A 20,088-nucleotide genomic window follows, 5' to 3' on the forward strand; every position below is an offset into this window, starting at 1 on the left:
AGTTGGCAAATGGAAAGGTATGTGGGTTTGTTTTTTTTTTTTGGAAAAAGCTGACAGGTACAGAGGAGCACTGGGTTTGGACAGACACTCCTATAGGGGAGGATCTATTAACAGGTATTCTCTATATCCTAGTAAAGAGGAGAGGATAGAAGTTGATAAAGTACATGTAGGAACTGAAGAAAAATAGTCAAATGAAAAAGAATCCCATTCAATTACACCACATGAAAGCAGTCAATTAAAAAGTGACACATTTTATAAATGTTTGCTTACAAATGCTAGAAGTCTAAAATACTAAAATGGGTGAACTTCAGTGCCTGGTATTAAATGAGGATATTGATATAATAGGCATCACAGAAGCTTGGTGTAATGACGACAATCAGTGGGGTACAAAATGTATAGGAATGTCAAAGTAAGTTGTGCTTGTGGGGGAATGGCATAATATGTGAAAGAAAACAGAGTCAAATATAATAAAAATCTTAAATAAATCGAACTGTACCATAGAATCTCTATGGATAGCAATTCCATGCTCTCATAATAAGAATATAGCAGTAAGGATATACTACCGACCAACTGACCAGGATGGTGACAGTGACTGCAAAATGCTCAGGGAGATTAGAGAGGCTTTAAAAATAAAAAACTCAATAATAATAATAATTAATAAAAGGGATTTCAACTATCCACGTATTGACTGGGTACATGTCCCCTTAAAACAGGATGCAGAGATAAAGTTTCTAGACACCATTAATCCTGGAACCCACAAGGGGAAAGGCAATTCTTTATTTAATTCTAAATAGAACACAGGATCTAGTCCAAGAGGTGAATGTAGCTGAACTGCTTTGTAATAGTTACCATAATATGATTAAATTTAACATCCTTGTTGGGGGAAAAATACCAGAGAAGCTCACCATAGCAGCATTTAATTTCAGAAAGGGGAACTGCAGAAAAATGAGGCTAGTTAAATGGAAATTAAAAGGAACAGTCGCAAGAGTGAAATGCCTGCAAGCTGCATGGAAACTTTTTTAAAACACTATATTAGTGGCTTAAATTAAATGTATACCCCAAATTAAAAAAGCATAGGAGACCAAAAAAATGCCACCATAACTAACAGAGTAAAAGAGGTGGTTAGAGGCACAAAGGCATGCTTTAAAAATTGGAAGTCAGATTCTACTAAGAAAAATAGAAAAGAGCATAAACTCTGGCAAGTCAAATGTAAAATATAATTAGGCAAGCCAGAAAAGAATTTGAAGAGCAATGAGCAAAACAGCAAATTTTTTAAGTAGATCAGAAACAGGGAGCTTGCCAAACAATCAGTGGGGCCCCTGAATAATTAAGTTTCTAAAGGAAAGGAAGATGAGGCTATTGCAAAGAAGCTAGATGAACTCTTTGCATCAATCTTCACTGAAGAGGATGTGAGGGAGATTCCCACACCTGAGTCATTCTGTTTAGGTAACAAATCTAAGGAACTGTCCCTGATTGAGGTGTCAGAAGAGGAAGTTTTGGAACAAACTGATAAATTGAATAGTAATACGTCACCAGGAGCAGATGGTATTCACCCAAGAGTTCTGAAGGAACTCAGATATGAAATTGGAGAACTTCTGACTGTGGTATGTAACCTATCACTTAAATCAGTTTCTGTACCAGATGACTGGAGGATAGTAAATGAGATGACAATTTTTAAAAAAGGCTCCAGAGGTGATCCTGGCAATTACAGGCCGGTAAGCCTAATTTTAGTACCAGGCAAATTGGTTGAAACTATAGTAAAGAACAGAATTATTAGACACATAGATGAACACAATTTGTTGTGGAAGAGTCAACACAGCTTTGGTAAGGGAACTCATAGCTTACCAATCTATTAGAATTCTTTGAGGGGGTCAACAAATATGTAGACAAGGGTGATCTAATGGACATGGTGTACTTGGACTTTCGAAGTCTTTTGACAAGGACGCTCACCAAAAGCTCTTAAGCAAAGTAAGTAATCATGGGATAAGACGGAAGGTCCTCTCATTGACCAGTAGCAGGTTGAAAGACTGGAATCAAATGGTAGGAATAAATGGTCAGTTTTCAGAACGTAGAGTGGTAAATAGTGTCCGATAAAGCTTTGTACTGGGACCAGTATTGTTCAACGTATTCATAAATGATCTGGAAAAAGGGGTAAACAGTTAGGTGTCAAAGTCTGCAGATGATACAAAATAATTCAAGATAGTTAAGGGCAAAGCAGACTCAGAAGAATTACAAAGGGATCTCACAAAACTGAATGAGTGAGCAACAAAATGGCAGATGATAAATGAAAAGTAATGCATATTGGAAAACATAATCCCAACAATACATACAAAACGATGGAGTCTAATTTAGGTGTTAACACTCAAGAAATCTTGGAGTTGTGGATAATTCTCTGAAAACTCAGCTCAATCTGGAGTGACAGTCGAAGCTAATAGAATGTTAGGAATGATGAGGAAAGAATAAATAACACAGAAAATAATTCCACTATATAAATCCATGGTATGCCCACACCTTGAATACTGTGTGCTGTTCTGGTTGCCCCATTTCAAAAAAGATATATTAGAGATAGAAAAGAGAAGGGTAACAAAAAATGATTAAGGATATGGAACAGCTTTCATCTGAGGAGAGATTAAAAAGTCTCGGACTATTCAGCTTGGAAAAGAGACGACTAAGGGAGAATATGATAAAGGGCTATAAAATCATGAATGGTGTGGAGAAAATGAATAAGGAAGTGTTATTTACCCCTCCATGAAACCAGGGGTCACCCAATGAAATTAATAGGCATCAGGTTTGAAACAAACCTAAGGAAGTACTTCTTTATACCACACACAGTCAACCTTATGGAACTCATTGCCAGAAGATGCTATGAAGGCCCAAACTATAACTGGGTTCAAAAAAGAAATAGATATGTTCATAGGTCCATCAATGACTAGTAGTATGATCAGGGATGTAACCCCATGCTCAGGGTGTCCCTAAGCTTCTGACTGCCAGATGCAGGTACTAGATGACAAGGGGACAGATGGCTTGGTTAATTGCTCTGTTCTGTTCATTCCCTTTGAAGCACCTGACATTGGCCACTGTCAGAAGACAGGATACTAGGCTAGATGGACCATTAGCCTGGCCTAGTATGACCAGTCTTATGTTGTTCTGATTATTCTAAATTACAGCATCTTAGATTTGTTGAACAGCCTCAAGTTTGCAGACTGTCAACTTTATGCATTCATAACTTTAAAATGAGTAAACTGATTTTCTTTCAGGTTGTCTTATTTTGTAGATACTATTGAAACTTAAATCAAGACTGTACTGTAATTTTTAAAATAAGTTTGTATAACACATTCTAGTTTCTATTATGTATTGTGTGATTTGATATATTTTATTATAAGGATTGTGACAAAGCTCTGTCCTTGCTTCCGTGGGTCCCACATTTCCTGGCAGATTTTGCTAGCCTCAGAGGCTCACTGTGACCCTCCACGTAATCCTTCTCTCTCTAGAGACAAGGGTTATAGTCTACTGAGCCATTTTCATCATAAGCCAGTGAGGAAGGTGAGGAGAAGTTATCCTTCCTTGCACAGTCTCTGTTGTTTCCCAGTCTCAGCAATTAATCAGGGGGCAAAGGTAAGGGGGGAGCCCAGGCCCACCCTCTACTCCGGGCTCCAGCCCAGGAACCCTAGTAGTATCAGCTGTGGTAGCTGACCTTTTAGAAACATGACATATACAATCCCCTGGGCTACTTCCCCCACAGCAGCCCTCACTTCCTCAAGCTCCACTTCACCCTTACCTCAGGGCCTCCTTCCTTGTGCCTGATATGGTGTGTACTACTCAGTGTCTCCAACAGCACAGCTTCCTCCCACAGCTCCTGACATGCACACCCACCTGACTAACTGGAAGGCTTTTAACTAGTTTCAGCCAGCCCCTGATTGGCTTTAGGTGTCCCAATCAACCTAACTTTCTCCCTGCCTTCTGGAAAGTTCTTAATTGGCCCCAGGTGTCTTGACCTGGAGCAGCTGCCATTTCACTTATCCTGGTACCAGGGATTTGTTTAGCCTGGAGCTAATATATCTATCTCCCACTACTTTTCCATAGCCATCTGGCCTTGCCCCGTCACAGGATATAAAGAGCAAATAAATTTTACTGCAGGAGTGCAAGGTAGCAGAGTTAACTAAGGCTGACACTCCAGAAACAGTGTTAAAATACAACAAAGAATAATAAAAATCTGTATATTTTAAAAATAAAACTTTACTTAGTTGTATTGAAAGCTAATAAATAAATGAAGTTTCTAGACCTTCTATCCAGAACTGGAAAATGTATTTCCCATACCTTTACATACATAATGTTTCTGCAGAAGTTCTTTTCAGAAGCTTAAGGTAGACACTGATTTATGAAGTATCATTAAAAATCTTATCACGCATGTTAATAAAGATGTGAGGGTGCATAGATTCTGATTTGCAGGATATGTCCATTTGGATTGTTCCTTTTAGTTACTGCCTTACAAAGGTATTTTGTTATTCTTAGGGTGAAGCAGAGAAGTAATTTTTCAAGGGTGCAGGATACGCTTATTCTCAAGTGTGGGTGAAGCTACACAATTTATTTCCATATGATATTTTTGTACTGAAGAAAGACATTTTGGAGAAGGGAACTGTTGCTTCCATTCTTGAGCCTATATTCCTAAATTAGGTATCCAAACTACTCTTTTCTCTGACAATGATAAGACAAAACAATTTTCATGCACTATTGGCAGGGAGTGGTCTTGAGAGAGGGAAGGACTCTTCTTTATTTTTCTCTTCTTTCTTATACCTGATATGCTGCAGGGTACATTGGATCCAATGGAAGTTATGCAATCAGTCATGTAGAATGAGTCTTTATACATATTATACCTTTTAGCCCTGCTTTTGAATTCTTACAACTTAAACAATTCAGATTTCTGTTAGGATGTTGTATATTATGTTTATATGGATATCTTTTCTTTATATGTGAGGGAAAATGTGTAAAACTGATCAATGTATTTTGTTCAGCATCTCTCCTTCAGTTAGAATTTTATGTCATGTATTTTTGTCATATGCATAAAATAGAAGATGTTAAAAATTACCTTATTCTTTTATCCCCCATAACCAAACTAAAGAACTGAAACCTCCAGAGACGATGAAAGGGAGGTCTTTAGCGGGTAGAGCATAAACCAAAGGAAATATTCATAGCCACAATTCTTTGAGCAGCATGAAAATTGTATTTCGACCATATATATTGAATCTTCTGTGTTGGTTGTTCATAGTAGTTTAACTCATAAGTACATTTCCACCATTATTAACCCATTCAGTGAAATGAAAGTGGAGTGAGCATGTCAGCAAATTATTTGGGTCCTGACCATGCTGCTGCTCTGCTTATAGAACTTCCATTGTGTTCCTTGAGAGTTCTCTTTGGGAGGGTCTGTGGAAGTAGGAACTTTGATTATAATTCAGCAAGCCTGTGAGTATTCCTGTCTACGTATTTAACACAGTTGTATTTATTATTTTATTAATGAATTTTAAAAGTATAGACAATGGAATGACTTGTAAAGAACTGCTATTATCTGTGTATCTAAATTCCACAGTTCCAAAGCTTGTTTCCTACAAGATGCACCTTAACTCTAAAAATCCTGAGTTTCTAATTGCTGCTGGTTATTTTAACTACATTTTTTTAAAGTTTCTTTTTACCCTTAAGTTACAGATCTGTATTTTCAACCTTAACTTCAGCATAATGAAGTTTTAGTCAGGTAATTTGTGTAGATTTTCTTTCTATATTTGAAATGTTTACTAAGTTTTGGGAAGTGGGGATCAGGTTATCTTTAAGAGCTTCCACACTCCACAGAGTGCTTGGCAACATGAAGCAGCAAAGCTGGGTAGTCAGGAATATTTCTCCGAGATTTGCCTTTTAGGGTTTACAGACTCTGTAGGCGCTTTGAGTTATGGATAACAGGGGAGCCCTGTAGAATGCACTGTTCTCCTCTCTCTCTCTTGTGCCGTATAACTCTTTACTTGCCACTCACCTGTTTGGAGCAAAAAAGCATCTTTGTCCTGGAGTAAGGTTTTGTTATTTTCCTTCCTGTTGGTGATCTATATAAAACTTCTGCCTGTGCCCCTTGTGGGTGAACTGAGTGAAAATTTTGTGTCTCTTTCCCCCTCCCCACCCTACACATGGGAAGGTGTGTGGTTTCCTTTGCTTCTGCCTCTCCCAGGCTGTGGAAGATGTTCAATTATTTGCTGATGCCTCCATCACTCCATCCCTTATCATTTATCTATTTTGACTGTCTTTTTTTAGGGCAGGACCTTGTCTGTATCTTTGTCTGTAAAGCATGTATTACACTTTGGGTGCTACATGAATAATGGCAATATGAGCAGGATCAGTCCTCAAAATGTATATAATATCTTTACGGAAAAGTGTGTATTTTTCCAAATAAAATGTCCTTGTAGCTAGTTTGACAAATAAGGAAAACAAACAAACAAACAAAAAAGAATGACAGTATAAAAAGCCCAACTAAATGTTGGGGAAAATAACATACAAAAATGTCAATTGCATAATGTATTTAAGAAATTAAGATAAGTATTAAGTTATTTGGAATTAATTTGTTAATTGAGACCTTTTGAAATCATTTCTAATTACTGTCTATGTTATATATATATATTTTTTTCTTTCACAGCTTGGGTCCTGTATTTGCTCTGTTTGTACCATTTTTTTGCTCCATTCCAAGGATGCAAGTGACACAAATATTAGGCCAATTTCCCATCACAAACAAGACATTGGTCTATATACTGGGTTTACAGGTACAGTATGTGCTTCCTTGTTCACCTTTCATTGAAGCAGTTTATAATTTTGCATGCCCTCTAGCTAATTTTGTAATATTTCCACCCATACATTTCATCTTAGGCCCACATTTTAAAAGTATTTAGGTGTTGCTGTGCTCAGCATTGCAAAGCCTAACTGATTTAGGAGCTTAAATCTCATTTTAAAAAGGGGGTTAGGTTTTTAGGAGCCAAAATCCCTTTGACAGTCAATGCAATTTAGGTTCCTAAATGCCTAAATAACTTTTGAAAATGTGTCCACTGCAACTGTATGTGGTGGGTCCTTTGTTCAGTTGGCTAGAAGAAAAGGGTTGTTGCCCTTCGAAGGGCTCCCCTCTGCAATTGGTGGCAGAGATGGAGGAAGGGACCGGTTTACCTGGAGAGATCAGGAAGGTGGCTGGACCAGGTGGGGAGGTGGGCACTGCACTTCCAGGTGACCAGAGAGGGAGGGCTTTGTACTCCAGGGAGTTCCAGAGAAGACTTCTCTGACTGGGATTGGGTTGGCAACACCTACCCTCCTAACCACAAAATCAGAGTGGGCCAATCCCCCGCTTTTTCCTGCCCCCTTAATCCTCATACAAGGGGAGGATAGCCAGGCGGCCCAGGTTGGAAAGGAGGTCTGACAGCAGCCCTCTCAAACACATGGAAATGATTAAAGAAATAATGATGACTTACATACTACAATTTATTGCTGGCTATTCCCAGATATTTTACATAAATAAATTTGCTGCCTAATTGAACTACATCCATTGGCTCCTGTGTTTCTTCCAGCATGGCCCAGACAATGAGATTGTCTCCTAATCAGTTAGGCATTGCAAAACTGAACACATCAACGCCTAAATACCTCAAATAATCTGGGCCCTCAGGCCTTATAAAACCACCTAAAACAAGGAGGACAAATATGTACAGTAGGGATTTCTAAATGCCAGTGACCTACTGTAGTAGGATGAGATGAGCCAGTATGCAAGATTACTGCTATTTCATTAACTTCTATGTCTGTTGTTCCCCACAAAAAGGTGTAAAGTCCAAGTTATGAAATCTCTTATTTTGATTAATCTTTTTTACTTTAACAAAAATACTGATAGCTCAACCACTGTATTGATGTGACATTAACTGAATTTTTCTTATTTCCTTGTTTCCTGCCATGTGAAGCAGGAAAGAATATATATATATATATATATAACTTTAATGCAACTTCACAGCAAGATTCTGCGAGTGTTTGACAGCAGCAAGAATCTGGTTGATTAACAATTTTGATAGCTATATTTTATTTTCATACACAGCATTACCATCTGACAAATAAAATTCGTAACTTGTCAATAAGAATCTGACATTAAACTTATGTGGATCATAATATCAAAAGCATAAGGAGGAAAATTAATGAGAAAATATTAGGTATTCGGTAGATGAACATAGTAGCCACAAAAAGTTCTAAAAATGAATGGGTGATTTATGTAACAGGAGACTTGCACATTTATAAGAAACTATGCCTATTTATACACATCCTTGAAGACTCAAAAATATCTCAAACTACCAATGGAAAGTACCAGTAAATGTATAAAACATGGTTAAGTGTGTTTTGGGATGAATAGGCCAGTTTCAGAATACTGACTCATGTCCACTTCTCTAACAACTCTTCCTCACTCCTGTATGTCCTTGAGCACTTGGAGGGTTTTTCTGCATTGTGCTCAAGCACCTCATTCTGCCTTGATCCCTCTGAAACCTTATCTGTTTGTTCTGTGAGAGGTATCCAGAATGAGGCCACTTTCTCCAGAATCTGTCTGCAAAAAGGGTGACTTGAGATGAGATCATAATTCACGAGTGAAGAAAGGGTAAATGAGTGCTCCACACTCTTTGTGTGGCAATAGCACTTGTGAATGCAACAGGGAAAGTTCGAGTGAAGTCAGAGCAGTTGGCAGCAGCAGTGACCTATTTGTTAGGAAGCTAAGGTAAGAAAGCAAAAGCCAGTGATTAAGATAGGAAAGGACTCAGTAAGGAGATGCCTTTTTCATATGGTTTTGATGGAGGCAGAAGAGAGAACTTCCTTTACCAATTTCAGTCTGGTTTTCAGCCCTTTCCTTGCACTGAGGCTGACCTTCTCCAGGTGACTAAATATCTATACCTTAATTCAAATAATGGATCCCCTCTCTTATCCTATGCAGTTCTCTTATGGACTCACTCGAACCTAACGCTATGATTTCATATCCACAAACTTCCCACTGGGGTAGAGTAACTTCATTTCTTAAAACTTGACTTCCACTCTGGGCCAACTCCATGACTACACAATTAAGAGTTGCTCCTTTAACTTATGCTGCCTCCTCTATTTGGGACTCCATTCCCAGTCCCTCTGAGCTGCTGAGTCACTTCCTTTGTTTAAATATGTCTTTCAAACTTGTTTTTCTCTGTAGCTTATAAACGGACTTCCTGTAAAGCATTATGTTGAACTTAATAATGCTAAATGAAAATAAAATGCATAGTATTGTGGGAAAAGAACATCTGACAGATCCCGCCTGCTTTTTCCATCTCTTTTAGTTCTGGAGTGTGCCACTGCTATTATGGAACTGAATTTATGCAAAAATGGATGAGTCTGACTGTTTAATTTGAGGAGATAGGTTTCAGAGTAGCAGCCGTGTTAGTCTGTGTCCACAAAAAGAAAAGGAGTACTTGTGGCACCTTAGAGACTAACGGATTTATTTGAGTATAAGCTTTTGTGAGCTACAGCTCACTTCATCAGATGCATTCAGTGGATGCATCTGATGAAGTGAGCTGTAGCTCACGAAAGCTTATGCTCAAATAAATTTGTTAGTCTCTAAGATGCCACAAGTACTCCTTTTCTTTTTGAGGAGATAGACACAAGTCCTACCATAATACTAGGGGATAGTAAATCAGACAACAACATCTGTGTAAATATTAATACCCATATTAAAATCATTACTCTTATATCTTCCAGCTCGTAACCTCTGGTTCCTACATCTGGATTGTAGCCGTAAGTGGACTGGTAAGTATTACTATTTCAAAAATGGGGTGTGATGTTTTTGAGCACTTTGATAAATTTATGTTCCAACCTATCGATGCTCTAAAAATAACCTTGTATCTTATTGTAGAAGTGTGGAGGTTTTTTATTTTTACTAATCATATTCATGCAAATTATCCAGTTTCTGTGCAGCAGCAAATTATGAACAGTAATGGAAATAAATATTCTGGTATTAAATTCAGAAGTACCAGGACACTAGCTAGACTGATTCTAAAGGCAGATTGACAATAGAAGTGTCTTCTTTATAAAGAGTAACCAGACTATCTTGGCTAAAATTTGCAGGTTGGCATCATTTTCTCAGAGTATCATTTTAGTGCAGTGTGTGTAGCTTTAGACACATCATGATTAATATTCACGATACAGTAGAAATGTTAATTCTAATAAAGTATTGTTTATATACTTTATTCACCCACGTATTTTATTATCTGTTTTTAACAGACTGTAGGCTTTCATTTTAGCATTCAGTTCTCTAGCCTTTTCATTGTGATGATGTAATTTCATGCTTTGCCACCCTTATAGAGTGTGTATAAAACAACCGTTTGTCACCATACAGAAGCGGTAAGAAAGGTGTGAAATAACTTTCCCCACTTTAGCTCAGTGAGGTGTGAAGTCTGCCCCTCTGCTGTCCTCTTCACCTTAGTTGTTAACATTGCAACACTTTTAAATGATGATACAGTTTACATTGCAATCAAGATGCTTTTTTATGATCATCCTGTGCTCCCAGAAGTGAGACACTGAGATTCTTCTTTTAAACTTTGTATGTCCTCAAAATTTTGTTAGGCATGACACTGAACTTTCACTGTTAGAATAAATGCTTCAAAATATCATTTAGCTTTTATATCATTTTAAGTCAACACCTGATTTATAGCTATGAAACAAGTCATTAGTACAAATTGATATTTTTCAGTCCATAATACTTATGCGAGACATGCTTTGCCTGTGTCATCAGCTGAAGGACTGATCATAAGATCAGTGTTGTAATTCAGAAAACAAATAAATCTCTTGTATTCCCGATGTCTCTTGCATAACATAACCATCATTCCTCTAAATATAGGCAGTTGCTTCCTTTTTTACTTTATAAAAAAAAAAAAAAAAAAAGAGAGCGAGAGAAAAGTGGTAATTTTGCAGCTCAGAAAACAATTGAGAATAAAATTTTATTACGTTAAATGTAAAGTCTGCATTTACAGTGGTTCATATTTCACATTTAACACTGCAAAAACATTTTATAACATCTGTGTGTATATTTCTGCAAGGTATTGAATATTTTGATTTGGCAAACTATATATTTATGTTTTTGTCACAATTGTACTACTCTTGATTTTGTGTAATTGACTAGTTAATCTGGGCCAGATTTCAGAACTGTGCATGCAGACTTGCACATGCAAAATGTCATGTATTTGAGTATGTATTAATTGCAGCCAGTTAGATGTGTAACTCATCATTTGCACACAGTTACTGCACTTGAGTGCCCACTGTGTTAATTAAAAAGATAAATTAGGCACCCAAATGCCTGAACATAGTGTGATTTTGAAATCTGGCTCTTGTTGAAATTCTGCTCTTATCAAGCATCAAAATGTACTCTGCTTCATTTCTGAATAGTCGTCAAGTTCTCATATATTTTGTTTAGGCCAATAAGTTCTCTTTTACAAGTTAAAGATCAAGTACAAAACCAAATGAGTCCATTCAACTAAATGACGACTAATGATATACCCGTGCAAGTTACCAAGCAAAAGGGATGAGCTGGGTCCCTTCTAAGGGAAATTTCTCACTCGGGGTCAGGTCAGCCCCCACAGACCTACAAGCACAGGTGTACTTCACTCACAGATTTCCCTCTTTCCATGTGGTAGTGCTACCTATGCAATTCTGTTTCTCCCTCTTCTCGCTCTGTCTGGATATTATTTGGTTGGAGCTCTTCATACTTGAGATGGAGCAGGGGGAGGATAGTCCTCTCTGCACCACCATTCCCTGCAAAACTCTTAGGTTTCTGTGCAAAAGAACCAGACTGGAAGTAATACAACTTTGAGTTGTTCCTCCTCCTGTGTCCCTTCTCAGTGGCTACTGAATAGTTTGAGGGGGACCCAGTAGTGACAAAAATACACATATCTACAAATATAGCTATTGATACGGCATGTATAGTTATTGGAAAATTTTGGAAAGTTTGTAGTATGAAGTTGGATTGCTCCCAACATCATTAATAACGGAATCACAGATTTGGTGTAGTATCTCCTTGTGAGTTGGATATACGTTTTATCAGAATCGAAGGGGAAAAAATCCTGTTTCTAGCTTGGCTTCAGGTACATCTTTCTGGATTGTTGAATTTGTATCAGTGTAGAATACACATTAGAGGCTACTTTTTTACTCTACAAGATCAAAATAGGTATTTCTCAGTACCATTGCTTGTAATTACTATTAAAATACAGAATCCTGCTCACATCTCTTGTATACCAGTATGTGCCTGGTCATTTCAGCTATTGAGAGGACAGAATGCTGTGCAAAGAATGTCACTAGCAAGTTTCATGAAAGATCCTCTGCAAACAGTATGATATAGAAAAAAATATTGTAAACACTTATACAGTGCTGACCTAAAAATTAACATATAATGCTAATCTGTCAAGAGACCTCTTTTTAACTTAGTTTCTTGTAATGGGCTTTGTCAGGGGTGTGAAACGTTTGGTGCATCCAAAAAATAAATACTTAGGGTATGTCTTCACTACCAACGTGGCTGTGTAGTTGCAGCACGTAGCTGTGTAGTCACAGAGTTCTCCCAGCACTTTTAAAAAACCACCCTCCATGAGGGGAGTAGCTAGCAGCCACTTTACACTGCCGCTTTACAGCGCTGAAACTTGCATCGCTCCCGGGGGTGTTTTTTCAAACCCCTGAGCGAGAAAGTTTCAGTGCTGTAAAGTGGCAGTGTAGACAAGGCTTTAGATGTTGTGGGAGTAATAATGTTTTCCACACAACTGAAGAAAGCTCCTTTTGAGCCTCCAGGTTTGTGTAAGTTCAAACTGCTTTATATGGATAGACATATTTCTGGTAGCAATTTATATAATCAAAACAGGCAGCTGCAAGCTATACAGGTGATACACCATACACTAACTTTTAACGTTATAACATGGACTTTTGTCTTTGTTATGTTTACTTTCAACCAACAGTCTTCTCAACAGGTTTATCCAATCTCATTGCCCAACCTTGTTAAGCCTGGAAACAAAAAGGTTTCTTGTTTTTTTTTTCATAAACAAGCACAGTTTCTTAAAATGGCCTGTCTACTTGTATGCTGCATTAAACACGCAAAAATCAGCTTCTCTCTAAAGAAGTACATTTCTGATTGGCGGTCAGTTTATATTTCTCATTGTTATACTCTTGCAGGATTGAAATATAAGGGGCATGTCAAGGCTCACTCAATATTAGCTACAGCATAACTGCGTCAAGAGCTAAATTCAGGTTGGTACCAGCAGATGAGATTTCCTAACCATAACGTGGAGTTCCCTCTGTACATATACATAACATTATCATCACATAGTTCCACATATCAAGGTTTCTGCTATCTATGTTGCAAGGGGCTGTATTTAGTAGGAAATTGAGTCTGTTAGAGCCTCTTCCCTTTTTGTGGTGTATGTGTTGAAATGTCTGTCTGTCTGTCTGTCTTTTATACCCAGTGTAACGTGTGCCAATTTTGTAGTAGTTTGCTTTCTAAATAGGCTGTACTACACATATCTCAGTATCTGGGATAGTCTGAGTCTTCTCTAGGCCATAACCAAATTGGGTATTGTCTCAAACTCTGGGGCACTGAGTTTTAAACATTCTTAACTGTAAAAGTACTGAATTTCCTTAAAATTTGACTTGCTTTGTAGATATCATTGAGACTTAAAAACCAAACCTACTCTGAAGTCTGTGTGTACTCTGTTATAATTTACTAAATTGAATGTTCTGATACAACTTTATATTTGTATTGTACTAAATATTGTATGTTTTGACAAAATGATATAAACGTATTTTAAGACATCAGCACAAGGGGACAGATTAAGGTAGAAAGTTCTACCTTAACTCTGCATTTCCTGACTTCTGAATGCTTGATTTCTCAATCTTGACATTGCATTAATAGTATTCTTTGGCATGGACTACAAATAAAAATGATTAAGTATTTAGGGATGGGTGTTGGGTTGGTTTTTCTGTTTATTTAATCTATCTATTTAGTAACCAGTGCGCCAAGGCTTCTTTTTCTAGTGGTGTTCACACTAGTGGTTGGTCTGTCCTTCTTGGAGGAGACTGGGAAGGGTGAGAAGCAAAACATTTAATCAACGCTTTCATGTTTTGAGACTTCCTACTGTGGTAGTAAGAATGAAATTACCAAACTAACTATTTGAAGAGACCTGGGGAATGGTTAGTTCTCAAAATAGTTTGACTGTGATGTGATGTAATGCACTTTCCCTTGCACTGAAGATGAATGCATAAACCTTACTATGGGCTTGTCTACACTTGCAGCGCTGCAGCTGCGCTGCTGTAGTGCTTAGTGAAGACATTACCTGCACCAGGGGAGAGCTTGGGGATCAGGTTCAGTATAACTACATCTCTCAGTGTTGTGAGAAATCCATACCTCTGAGTGACATAGTTATACTGGCATAAGTGTAGACCAAGCCTTAGACTGAAAATTTGTCATGGCTTGAAATTACATCTTGAATAGTACATACCTAAGGCAAATAAGACTTTTTAGCCTGGGAGGGAAGGAGATACTGTTTTTCAACACACTTGTTTTATTAAAATTGAAGTATACTTGCTTGTTTATGCTCTCCATAAGAAGAGGAATTATTTTTCCAAGTGGGGTTCAAACACATTTTTAGTGCTGTCTAGTGACATGACCATACTTACAATGGGCCTTCAACAAATCTAAAACTGCTGCTGAAATGGAGGCCTGGTTATGGTACAAAATGATACCCTAGGTTGTTTGTGCTATTTAATGTGTGTTTAAAATAATGAATCTACCCCCACAAGTAAGTCTTGCCCCAAATCCTTCTCCACCCTGAAATCAAAATATTTCAAAGTTAGTTATATATGGGTATCTTGGTGCAAAATCAGAACACAACTAGCTATGAATTTTCCTGGAGTGCTCTAGGACTTATGCTTAAGATAATTCTACTTGCATTTAGGTAGGTATTCTAGGAAACCTTTTCTTTAGGCTTAGGTCATTTACAGAAGCATCAGCTGAATAACAATAGGCCTAGGTTATCAAAATGTACAGTAAAGTACACATTAAACAAAATTTGATTTGGAATCTGAATTGGCTTTAACGGTGCAGCTCAGGATGAGGGTATGTTCTAGAAACTATTTGTCAAACATTTGCCTTCAGTACTTTAGAGTTACACTGATGTAACAGAAGGCACAATATTGGCACTATTTTCCAAAGTTAAATGGTATTGTATATCGCTGTGGATAGTGCACTGAAAACTGAGGCAGCAGATTTCGTTTATGTATAGTACGGGCATGAAAAGGTGTATATATGTGGAGATTCATATTTAGGGCTCTGACATTCAGATTCATTTTCACACAATTCTTTCATTCTGTTAAAGTTTAAAGTAGGCCAATATTCAACAGTAATGTGCACTAGCCCTTTTTTTTATTTGTGTATATTATTCTGGCTTTTATTCAGGAGAGTAGTTAAGCACATAGGCAATGTTGCCAACTCTTGCAATTTTATCACGAGTCTATGATATTTTATGTAGCTCTTAAAGTCCGAGTTGTTGGGGTTTTTTTAAGTAAGTTTTTAGCCCTTACGCTTGTGGCCAAAAGCTTGAAAATGTGAAGCAATGTGTATCTGAAAGCTTCAGAAATCAGAAAAGAATCCCAAATTTACTATTTTTAAAGAGATCATGATTTTTAGCCAGTCTCATGATTTTTGAATGCTTGAGGTTGGCAATACTGTATATGTTACTTTAAGCATGAGAGTAGTTCTAGTGAAGTCAGAAGATCTACTCTCACTTGTTTAAAGTTATGTACATGCTTATGTATTTTTCTAAATGGGAACGGCTATTTTTAAGCAGTAAAGAGCGATTTATGTGATCTTCATCCTCTGAAGGTATTGCCTCGGAGAGATTTAGAGCAGTGAACTTGTCACTTAGCATTTTGAACACAAACAGAGGAGTGGAAGGGATGGGTGAAACCAATGTATGAAATAATAGAGTGTGAGAGGAGGAAGCAACTCAAAGGTCAGGGAAATGAAAAAATAAATGAGGGGAGTGTTGGGGGAAGTGGAATAACCAAATGGGAAGTACATCAGGGAGAAATGTATAGAATAATAAGTCATGGAAAAAGTTGAGGGAGTCAGGTCTGGGGAAGGAAAGGCATCACACCTTAAAAAACACACACGTTTTGTTACAGTGCCAGCCTCTTGTTGGTTTTTCTGTTTTATACATTATAAACATTTTATATATGAAAGATATCTGTCTACTTGAGAGAGGAAAGTCAACAAAGAGAGTGAGAGTGTTAGAGTTGGAAGTCAGCATTGGAAGACTAAAGGATAAAAGGGAAAATAAGGCAGATGACAACAGATACAGTCTCACGTCCCAAGGAAACACCTTCTAGTCATCAAATATCTGTTGTAATTACATCAAAACAAAAATGAGGAGCCCACAGAAATGTGCATTTAGGAAAACCTGTGTTGAATAGACAACAAGATTTTATGTAAGGAAGGCTTGGCCAAGTGGTATGTGGATAGTGTGCTGTGCTGCCATAGAAGAAATCCAAATTAAACTACCACTTTTGGTCTCAAATTCAGGTTCCGAATGGATGAATGTGCTGTGGAGGCAGTACATTCAGCTCAGGGATTGCATTAGGTCTTTCAATAGTGACCCCACCAGACACTAAAGGAGTTACATTAATGGTCTCCAGAAGAGAACAAGCTCACGTGTCTGAGAAGTTAGTGGCTGCAATACGGGTGGGGTGAAAGGAAGGGACATGTGTTAGGAACAAAATAAATCCTAGCTGAGATACAGGCCAGTTATTAGATGGAGATGGTAAAATTGTTAATGATAATGCAGAAAAGGCAGGTGCATTCAGTAAATATTTCTGTTCTGTATTTGGGATGTAGCAGGATGAGGTACTCGTACCACATGAGGATGAAGTAATACTTTCCATTCCATTAGACTAGGGAGGATGTTAAACAACGTTTGCAAGGGATATACATTTTTAAATCAGCAGGCTCAAGATAACTTGAAACCAAGGTACTAAAAGAGTTGGCTGAGGGGACCTCTGGCCTGCTGATATTAATTTTTAATAAATCTTTGAATACCAGTAAAATTCCAGAAGATTGGAAAAGTGCTAATGTTGTGCTGATATTCAAAAAGGGCAGAAGGATGATCAAGGTGTAACTATAGGTCAATTATCTTGACATGAATTCCAGGAAAAATAATGGAAAAGATGATACACGATTCATTTGATAAAAATTAAAGGATAGGAATATAATTAATGCTAGTCAGCTGGTCATGTCAAACAAACCTGATTTCATTCTTTGAGATTACAAATTTGATAAAGGCAACTGCATAGATGTAATACACTTTCACTTTTGTCAGGCCTTTGACTTAGTACCACACAACATTCAGCTTAAAATGTTATTGTTATACAATATTAATAAAGCACATGTTAAGTGGATTAAGGACTGGCTAACTGATAGATCTCAGAAAGTAGTTGTCAATGGGGAATCATTAAATCTGAGGGTTTCTTTATGGGGATCCACGGATTGGTATTAGGCTTGATGCTATTCAACATTTTGATCAATAAATATAAAATCACTGCTGATAAATTTAGCGGCTGATACAAATATTGGCAGAGTGGTAAATAATGATGAGACAGGCAGTCACATGGAGTGGTTTGGATTGCTTGGTAATCTCAGCCCATTCAAACAAAATGCCTCTTAATATAGCTAAATGCGAAGTCATACATCTAGGAACAAGGAATGCAGGTCATACTTAGAGAATTGGGGACTATATCCTGGAAAGCAGTGACTCTGAAAAGGATTTAGGGGGTCAGAGTGGAAAAACATGGCATGATGCTGTAGCAAAAAGGGTTAACGCAATACTTGGATCTATAAAAGGGGGAGCAGTGAGTAGTAGGGGGGTGATTTTTACCTCTGTATACAACATTGACGAGACAGATACTGGAATACTGTAACTAGTTCTGGTGTCCACATTTTTAAAAGAATATTAGAACAAAAGAGACACAAAAATGGTCTGAGGGCTGCCATACAATCACAGATTTAAAAAGCTCAATCAGTTTAGTTTATCAAAAAGAAGACTGTGAAGTGACTTGATTATGATGTATAAGTAGGACCTGGTATTTTTTCCTCATGAAGATAAAGGGCTCTTTAACCTAATGGCTGGAGGTTAAATCCAGACAAATTCAGATTAGTAATAAGGCACACATTTTTAACACTGAGTGTGATTAATCACTGGAACAAAATACCAAGCAAAGTGGTAGATTATCTATCTCTTGACGTCTTCAAATCGAGACTGGATGCCTTTTTGAAAGAGATGCTTTAGTCACACACAAGTTACTGTTGTAATTCTGGTCTGTGTTATACAGGAAGTCATAGTACATAATTAAATGTTCCCTTCTGGCCTTAAAATCTTTGAATCTATGTGAACGCGGATCCATTAAACAGAAAAACTCTCCATGAGCAGAACTTCGCACACTGGTCTATCCATTGCTTATTTCCCTTAGTTTTCCTTTTTTAATGGATTTCAGATAAAGCTAGTTAAATTGTAAACATTTCACTTAGTAAAATAACACAGAAATGTGTCTGTCACGTAGAGTGTTGTCTTAGAGCTTCTGTGTTTGTTTTACCAAATGTAAAAAAAACCACATCTGCTTCCCTTTTCTTAAAGGTCTAATGTTTTGGGAGGGCGGGGGCATTAGGAGGTAGCTAACTTTGTGTGTATGCGTGTGGGGGGGTGGATTTAGAAAGAATTTATGTTAAGGACTAGCAGAAAGACATAAAGTTAAGAAATTGTAAAAGATAATAAATAATTAAAGATCCTTTCAGAGTAAGGGCCCCACATCTTCAATGTGCCAAATATTTTGCAACATGGTGAGTGTCCTGTCAGCATGCTGTAGAAGTGGGTTCTAAAATTGTGTTGGAAAATGTTGTAAGTTATGATGTTCAAGCTACCAGAAAAATATCAACCCAGATAAATTTTACTTTGGCAGATCAAAATCCCAAATGTTTTATGTTCCTACTGTTTTTTGTTTTGTTTTAGCAACTGCCAACAAGTACTTTCACAGTGATTTTGCTTTTTAAAGTTTTTAAACTTCTGAATACTTGTTGCTATGTGGGCAATAGCCTTTCAACAATGAGACAACTATTGTTTAAGGTCAGATACATACAGTTTGATCACTGAATGGTCTGTAATTAACATAATTTACTAGTAAATTAGTAGACCTGAACCACTAGAGATTCTCAAAAAGTCAGTAACAAAAATAAAATCTTGTTTTACAAAAAGAAAAGTAACTCAAAATTTCTATACCTATACTTTTTCAAGTCTTGTTTTTAACATGATACAAACCAAGCTCTGCATGTGAATTAGCTGAAGAGGAAGTTCTTTGGAAATATGTGACATTAAAATGTGGGCGTGACATTAAACCAAGCTGCATCACAAGATATATTCACTGTACATAATTCCACTCTTGAAGAGTTTATTGGAAATATGCAAATAATCTCTTCCTCAAAAGATTAGACTTCATGAAAATATTTTAGAATGAAGTGAGTGATGTGTTAAAAGGTACGCACACGTCCAGCTAATAGCTTTATAACTGCAGTAGTAAATCATGAAGGATCTGAAGTGACACTAACGAAAAAATTAACAAATATGGAAGTGGTAGGATGAATTAAAACTGTGTACATTTAAACAGTGTTTTTCACAATTGAATGGATTCGTCCATGCATTTATGCTTTTTGAGACATTTTAATGTCCTGCAGATCAACTATGCAGGCTCACTGTGCTGCAGAGAACTCTTCCTTCAAATTTTATAGTTGCCAGGTAGTATACTTTGGACACAGGAGGAAGGATGACCCAGTTGTGGGGGCACTATCCTGGGACGTAGACTTTCTGTATGACTTTGGGCAAGTCACTTAGCCTCTCTGTGCCTGAGTACCCCATCTGGAAATCGGGGGAGGGAGGAAGATGGGAACTGCCAGGATAAAAACCACCTATTGAAACATCATGAAAATGACACTCAATGGCCAAGCTAGTCACA

The 20,088-nt window shown here is 37.3% G+C and overlaps 1 protein-coding gene across 1 annotated transcript in view; it reads left to right on the forward strand.

Annotated features, from left to right (window-relative positions):
- The window catches only part of UBAC2 (UBA domain containing 2), a 165,429-nt gene that overhangs the window by 103,539 nt on the left and 41,802 nt on the right, over window positions 1-20,088 (forward strand). The window contains exons 5-6 of the mRNA XM_073348554.1: window positions 6,671-6,794; window positions 9,763-9,810. Of these exons, the coding sequence (XP_073204655.1) occupies window positions 6,671-6,794; window positions 9,763-9,810 (172 nt within the window). The remainder of the gene's footprint in view (window positions 1-6,670; window positions 6,795-9,762; window positions 9,811-20,088) is intronic.

Source organism: Lepidochelys kempii, chromosome 1 (assembly GCF_965140265.1).
Source record: "Lepidochelys kempii isolate rLepKem1 chromosome 1, rLepKem1.hap2, whole genome shotgun sequence".
Lineage (NCBI taxonomy): Eukaryota > Metazoa > Chordata > Testudines > Cheloniidae > Lepidochelys > Lepidochelys kempii.